At 30.3% G+C, this 8,014-nt stretch overlaps 1 protein-coding gene across 1 annotated transcript in view; it reads right to left on the bottom strand.

Moving 5' to 3' along the window:
• Positions 1–4,797, bottom strand: part of LOC106688514 (putative ankyrin repeat protein RF_0381) — an 8,517-nt gene extending 3,720 nt beyond the window's left edge. The window contains exons 1-2 of the mRNA XM_014433009.2: positions 4,736–4,797; positions 823–911 (exon numbers count right to left, since the gene is read on the bottom strand). Coding sequence (XP_014288495.1) covers positions 823–885 — 63 coding nt within the window. The 5' untranslated portion in view covers positions 886–911; positions 4,736–4,797. The remainder of the gene's footprint in view (positions 1–822; positions 912–4,735) is intronic.
• Between the last annotated feature and the right edge of the window lie 3,217 nt (positions 4,798–8,014).

The following is an 8,014-nucleotide window of genomic DNA, read 5'->3' as shown; positions in this document are numbered from 1 at the left end:
ATAAACAAACCTAACGAATGAACAAACCTGGCTCTGAATAAGTCTTGAATCAATTGTAGGTAAAATAAATGTGGGTTAAAATTGGCTATCCATTAAACTTTAAATATTGGGAAATACTTTTAGTATGATGTTAAATATATATTTGTATGACTCACCAAATGTGAGAAAATATTGGGTTTCCGAAAATTTCAAAAATTAGTATTTCAGCTTCTAAAATCACAAAATTTACTGAATTAAATTTTTAAAAAATTAAAAATATAAATTTGAACAGACAAAAAATAAAATTCTAAAAAAAAATAATAATAATACAAATGTGAGAAAAAATATATAAGAAATTATTGGTGTTGATAAGCATTGATGTTTTACGGTACGAAATAAAAAATAAAAACGAGCAAGGTTTTATTTTTTGGAATGGAATTTCTTATAGTATCCTTTTTTTTTTCTCTCTACATATTTTAACTTTAGTGGGTACTGACCTTAGGAGAAAAATCTAGCATCCCAGAAACAAATTATTCCTGACACTCTACCAAAAATTGACAATCGACGTATATGACCTTGATACGTCCGCAACATAATGTTTATTTAAGGATATTAAATAATTATTGCGTAAGATATATTTAATAGTAAATTTATAAGATAGAAAAAAAAAAAACTTGATCGATCAACTCGGCCAACGGCCCAAGCTGTTCCCCCCTAATTACCTTCAGGGTTGAGTGGGTACCTGATCCTTCGTTATCTAGCAGTGAACCCAAGAAATTATGTTGCGGTAGTTTTTATTGTAATAAGTGTATGGGAAAAATTAGTTTAAACGGTTGAACTTACAAATGAGTTTGTTACTAAGGTGCCCAGTAGGAAGATAACCAAACAGAACGTGTTCGCACTCATTTTGCTGATTTGATGAGTAAAATAATCTGAAAAGGAATTATTAAAGATTAATTAATAAAAAATTACTATCACCTAATATTTGTATAATTTAGATATTACTGAATATTAAATGGTTATATCTTCAAGTTTGGTACTAACTAGTGAGTGTTTTGCCAGTTGATATGTCTTCAAAAACATTGTGTTAGTTCCTTTTCTTAAGCATTTGGAATCACAAAAATTCATAAACAAGAATTAATTTGTCATTTACAGATTTCACATCTTATTATAATGTTAGTGGTACATTTTTGGCACACATGGGAACCTGAAGCTAATAATTTTGAATCCTAAGTAATTATAATGATATTTGAAGTTTTATAACAATGAATACTAACATATTATTTTTATATCTAGCTATAATCGGCCTTCTGTGTTGTTTTAAACTCAACCACACAAACACCAATCATTTATGTTAGTTAAAATATATCGCTGTTTTGCTTTAGAAAAAGCACATCTGACATTTTTCATCTTGTGTAGGATGTATTCCAAAGAGAGTATCGTAAACTGGGGTTTCCTTATTTACTGGAGTTATCCTACTAGACTGTCACAAATCTAGTAGAACCAAGGACGTACTCTGCATCTAAACTATGGGAGGGGGCAAGCATTAGTCCACCAGGGCCCTGTTTCATAATGAAAGCTAATAGTATTAGTTCATAGTACTAAGTGTAGTAACTAGTGTGGTAATAATACTAATACTTATTTTTTTCATGGTAGGGATGACTATTAGTGATATCACAGGAATTAAAAAATACTAAAGTACAAGTTACTAATGTACAAGTCTGTGTAATTGAATTAAGATAAATTGACAAGACTAATAGTATTAGTTTGTACTTTATTATGAAACAGGCCCTAGGTTGTGGTATTTCTACATCGGAAAAGGTGAATGCAACTAAAATTTTAATAAATTTATCAATAATTATATCAGTTCTTTATTAGTTATTATGTTTCTTTTTATAAAAACACGATTTAATTTTTATTAAATTAATAATTTTTCCCACTTCTATGGGGGGCAGCTGCTCCCCCTCATGCCTCCCTCCGGGTACGCTCATGAGTAGAACTGTCATAAAGTAGCACAAATATACAGTTTTAGGAATAAGGATAAAAAAATTTTTTTTGTCAAATATGCCACTAGTCAATCAAAGAAGCGATATATGCTGATTTTAGGTTGGGTGTATTAAATTTAAGATGTCTTGAAATCCCCAAATCTATTCTTCATAAACATTTCCGGACTCCCTCATCTTAACTTCCATCAGCGTTTCGGCCGAACCAAGTTACGCAAAATGTTTTAGTGATATGTTCGATATCAATACTTTACTCGGCCATTACCCCGATGCTATCACCTCAGTCTTAGGACCTCTTGATTCTGATGTAAACTCGTACATTTACGATATCTCAGAAAGTTTATAAATAAAGAGTATACTAGTTAAAAAAATAATAAAATAAACAAACTGTTAATAGAAAAATAACACGACATTGTACAAGAATTTTATATTTACTCCAGAAAAGTGTTCACAACTATCAAATTTTTACTTGAAGGTTTTTTTAACCCGCAAATAAATTAAAAAACGATAGATTAAGCAGGATAATATAATGAATAAACCTTGAGTTATGTAATTAATAATATTTAATAACTTGGAATTCAGTAAGGTGTATGATTAATTTATGGAAATGATTTTTAATTTATTATTCCATATTGTATTCGTACGTATATGTAATAATAATGTAAGAAATTTACTGTATATGTACGGACTAACTCTATTTGTTTGGAGATCGTTCTAGAAGTAAATAAATACATTAAAGTTTAAAGAGATAATTTGAAATATATTGCAACTAGTGCGTTGATGGTAGGAAATGAAAACTAAAAATTGCCAATGAAGCAGATTTCACATTTTTAGGTTGTATAATGAAACCACTAGTGAGACCTTGCAGTTAAATGAGACATCTAGTATCAATTTTTTTTTGCAATAACCCCCACATTATACGGTGGGCAGTTGAGAAACTGGAAGTGCAATTTAATTATAATTTGCGTTCTCAGTCATAAAAAAAAAAAAAAAAAAAATAGTTGGACGAATTCTAGATTTTTAGTAGCGTTTTAAAAGAGTTATTTTTTCTACACAATATATTATGTTGGTCGGATACGAAGTTTACATATAAATGTTAAAATGTATAACAACCTTAATTTAAAATTATGACAGAATACAGTAGAAATTTAATTATATTATAAATATAAAAATATATTATATAGAATAATATTTTTCTTTGCATTAATACTGGCAAATCTGACCAAGAGATTTTTTGTTGAGATTTCGTTTTTCTCTTAAACTGTGTTTCATTTTAAAACATGAATGTGATGGTGGATGTTTTGCGATATATAACAAGGGTTATATGTGATGGGGCACACTAGTGCTATGTGTTAAAGGTCTAAATCTACACGTATTTACAATATTTACAAGTAGCTATAATGCTGTTTGTTGTTACCACACTGGTAGAGGTACTGGTTGTTTAGAATGTTTAGAACAGTGGGATAGTTTGATATTTTAGCAAGACCAAGAATTTAATATGTCTCCTCCTGACAAAATTCCGGGACCGTTGGAATATTAAGTAGTTTGTGAAAATCCGGGGGTTTCTCCTTCCTCCATGTTGTAGTCCGGACGATCTTCCCCGGCATAGAATTTTGAAACTTTATTAGATGGCGCTTTGTGCCATCGTTGAGGTGGATAAATAATTTTGCAATTTTAACCGCAATAGAAGGGTGGGTCCTGACGATGTTAGGAGATGGTGTAGGCGAGAGGATTTCCTCCTGACCGTTTTTTTTCCGATATAAATCGATACAAAACTTTAGAGTACGGTCCAGTTTTATAATCAAGTAGACTATGGGGAGATTATTGAGTTTGATACTTAGAGCGTTCTCGGCGGTTTTGCTCTCGTTTCTGCTTGGTGTGCGAACACTACACAGTCCGTTTTCGCTGGGCTCAGAGATAAGAAGAGGCATTGAATGATTTCTTCATAATCCTTTCAGGCCTGTTGTAGGACATGCGTGGGATTATTGCTGCTAAAAGTAAAAGTTACGAACGGGTAAAAGTTATTAAATTATGGAATTTACTATTTAATTTATGAGCAATCCTTACAGTGCAAAATCCTTCGTAAAATCCTTAATACTCCTTACTTTGTGACAAATCAAATCATACATCAGGACCTCAATATCCCCTATGTGGCCGATTTGGCCAGAATCAGATACCAATCCTTCCATAATAAACTTCCCAACCACCCAAACCAACTCGTTTCTAACCTGGCTTCTCCTTCATTACCTAATAATCCTTCTAGGCATCTGAAAACAAAATTGCCTTGAGATCTCCTTTAGAAGTGTTTTTGGAGTTCTATCAATGGGTAGATTCTCCACATGTATCGTGTCATAATATCACTTACAGCAAATTTACTTGATGTGTATGTATGTATACAGTTGTAAATACCAATAAATAAATTATAAAAAAAAAAAATAATTATGAGTAAACTCATCCGCAAAAAAAAATTTGTTTCTATTTTATAATTTATTTTCCCCTCAAACATACTCAAATAACACCGTCACTGCTTTTATTAATTTTTAAAATGTATCTCTTCTTTCTGACGATTACAAAATTTCGAATCCGGAAAAAATGTTAACAAATCTTCCGACCTATCCGTAATTTATTGTTTTAGGCCTATTATAAATATTCTCCTATTCAATCGAAATCTTCCGCCATATATTAATGAAACAAATTTATTTAGTTATTTAAAATATTATTGATAAAAATGTAATTATTATTACAGTACTTACTAAGAGAGCGCTGATTCCTGAATGATTACATCGACCCTGTCTCTACTATTTATCCATCCTGATAATCTTTAGGAATTCATTAGAAATTTCCATGTCGACATCACCGGAAAAAATCGAACAAAAAAAAAACACGCTCGTCTTATGGCGAAAACGCAATGCGATAAACAATCAATGCTAATTATATAATAAACTATGATTTACAAGAGTGATATTATTATAACTGTTTCAAAACCGTGACCAATGGACAACAAAATAAACGTTTTAATGACAGTTGTTACGGCTGCTAGGGGTTCAAAAGATAAAGGCTCCTAGCCCAACCATGAATGGTAATTAAAATTAACGAAATGGAGAGTCGAATTTTATATTTTGAATATATTTCGAATACTTTAACATAATAAAATAGAAATCTTAGAAAAAGAAAGAATATATAATCTTGTGTTAGAGATAGACTTCAAGACTATAAACTTCTTTTGCTATAAAACTAAATCAGTTTTTATAGTCTTTAGTTCACTGAAACACTCTTACAATTATAAATGACATATAGCAGTCTCAGAGGTTATTTTATTTAAAAGCATGTGTTGACCTCACTTAATTGTTATTTAGAGGTAGGGGTAGGTTAGAGCCTGAAGGTAACCATCTTTACATCTCCCCTCCCGCAGAAGGTTAATAAGGTTAAATTTTGAACTAATTCGAGAAGATCTTCTTGGTTTGTGGACAGTTCAGGTGTTGCTAAGCTACCTAACTGCTCTATTTTAACCTGCTCTTCTTAAAAATAATCTTTGAATACAGCGATGTTATACGTATCAAAATTTCAGGAGTTAAAGTAACTATTACATTTCTGTATTGACCACTTCGTGTTAAGTTCTTGCAAACATTTTTTATAGTACTTACTAGAAATAATTGTTGATGGTGTTTTTCATTTTGTACTTCCATTGGGAATACATATGATGTTTCATTCGTTAATAACTTTATGCTAAAAACTTTGTTTACTAAATTTCCCCCATCATCTTCCTTTATTATGTGGAATTTTACTTGGTTTTTCATGTTTAGATAAAAACTGATTTATAATCTTGTGTTAGAGATAAGACTTCAAGACTATAAACTTCTTTTGCTATAAAACGAAATCAGTTTTTATAGTCTTTAGTTCACTGAAACACTCTTACAATTATAAATGACATATAACAGCCTCAGAGGTTATTTTATTTAAAACCATGTGTTAACCTCACTTAATTGTTATTTAGAGGTGGGGGTAGGTTAGAGCCTGAAGGTAACCATCTTTACACCTCCCCTCCCGCAATAGGTTTATTCAAAGGATTAACTTTGAAGATCCCCTGCATAAGGTAGCAGTTTGCTGCTATGGTAAAAATTTGTAGCAGAACCTTTTCTTCCTGAGTCGACTTGGTAGATTGTTTTTGAAATTTGCTTGATTATTCTAAAAGGTCCTTTACGTATTTCGTCGAGCTTATTGCGATTTAACTTGTTGCCTGTTTCGGTGTTCATTAGATCATTTTTAGCGAATGTATAATTTTTTTGTTTCTATCTATTGCTTCTATAAAACAAAATCAGTTTTTATAGTCTTTAATACAATAATAACTAATTAAAAGTATTTTGTTACAACACCACTTGTTAACTGTAGAAATTAACTCATTAAATTAAAGGTGGGGATGGGTTAGAGCCTGAAACTTCTTTACACCTCCCCTTCCGCAGAAGGTTAATTCATAGAATTAACTTTGAAGCTCTCCTGCATAAGTTAGCAGTTTGCTGCTATGGTACAAATTTGTCGAAATAAGCTCGTAGAAAAACGTAAAGGACCACGTTTTCTTCGAGCTTATTTCGGTTTAACTTATTGCCTGTTTCTATGCACACTAGATCATTTTTAGTAAATGTATAATTTTTCTTATTTCTTTCTATTCTTTTTTTAATGGTATTTTTTAGTTTCTGTTGGATCGTAACTCATTTTGTAAAATGGATGATTTAATACGTGGTGTTGTATTCGTCTGTACATTGTATTGCCACTTGTGACCAGGGTCGATTCTGTTTCTGCTCATTAATGTTGCGACGAATTCTATTCCCTGAGGTCTGATTTAGACGTTCGTTTAATCCCTTATAAAATGGACAGTTTACAGCCGTAAAGATCAATTTAATGTTAATACTGGCATATTGGTCAGCTAGAAGAATGTTATGTATTATTCAAGGAGAATAATTAGCTTCCTGAAGGTTATCTTTGGTAGATAAAAATAATCTCCTACCTCTGTTACCACAAAGATGAACAATCTAACTAAAATTAACAATTTTATGTAATAACAAACAACAAATAATCAAAATAATTCTAAATTCTATAAGAATACACAAAACTTAAATGTTAATTTATTTATAATGTCTATATAATGTGCGCGTAAAGTTTTAATATTTGTTTTAAAATTAATTACTTTGTCAATGTTTTTATCAATATGTACTGATTCTATGATTTTTCCATTTTTACTATGCTTAACTATATTTAATATTTCTGGATTATTGAAATCATACTGAAAGATAACCTTCAGGAAGGTAATTATTCTCCTTGAAAAATGTATAATAGTTGATATTATAAAAAGTTTTTTATTTAATAATTGACAATAATATGTTTCAATATTAGCATGTTATGACAAATTAAGGAGTTAATTATACATTATATATAAAATAGTTAATCAGGTAAATAGTTTATGAATAGTTTAGTGAATAATGTGATATATTAGTAGTAATGTTATTATATATTTAAGCATCTGTTTAAATTTTGTTGAATTTGGTTTTCTAGGAACCTGAAGATGGGGAATAACCCCGAAACGTCGTTATGTGTGAAATAAATTGTTATATTTAAATAAGGAAGATTGTATCAACCAATTTCACATTAATTCTTTGTCTATTTTTATTTTCTGTGTAAGTAACATTTCCTCTTTTAAACCTATTTTAAACGAGCTTCATTCTGAAGTTGGTCTTGAATTATGTTTTCCATGGTCACTAAGTTCACAACCTGAAGGACATTATCTTTGTTTTCAAAATCTTCCTATAAAGGATTTCTCGAGAGAGGATTTGCTTCCATATTATCCTTTGGAAACTCCTTAATTGATTTTTAACTATCTTGTTGACGCCTGACCGTGTTATTGTCCAAGTGCAAAGTTACATTTATGTAATTTTAATTTGAATCCTGCTTGTTAAACAGCTTTCATCAATTTTTCTAAATGCTGTAAATCATACTCAAAAGTTTTAGAAAATATTAAAATGTCATCTATATAATTCACA

Source organism: Halyomorpha halys, unplaced genomic scaffold, assembly GCF_000696795.3.
Source record: "Halyomorpha halys isolate HHAL.00 unplaced genomic scaffold, Hhal_1.1 Scaffold1145.1, whole genome shotgun sequence".
In the NCBI taxonomy this organism is placed as follows: Eukaryota; Metazoa; Arthropoda; class Insecta; order Hemiptera; family Pentatomidae; genus Halyomorpha; species Halyomorpha halys.
This window is presented reverse-complemented; position numbering and strand designations above follow the sequence as displayed.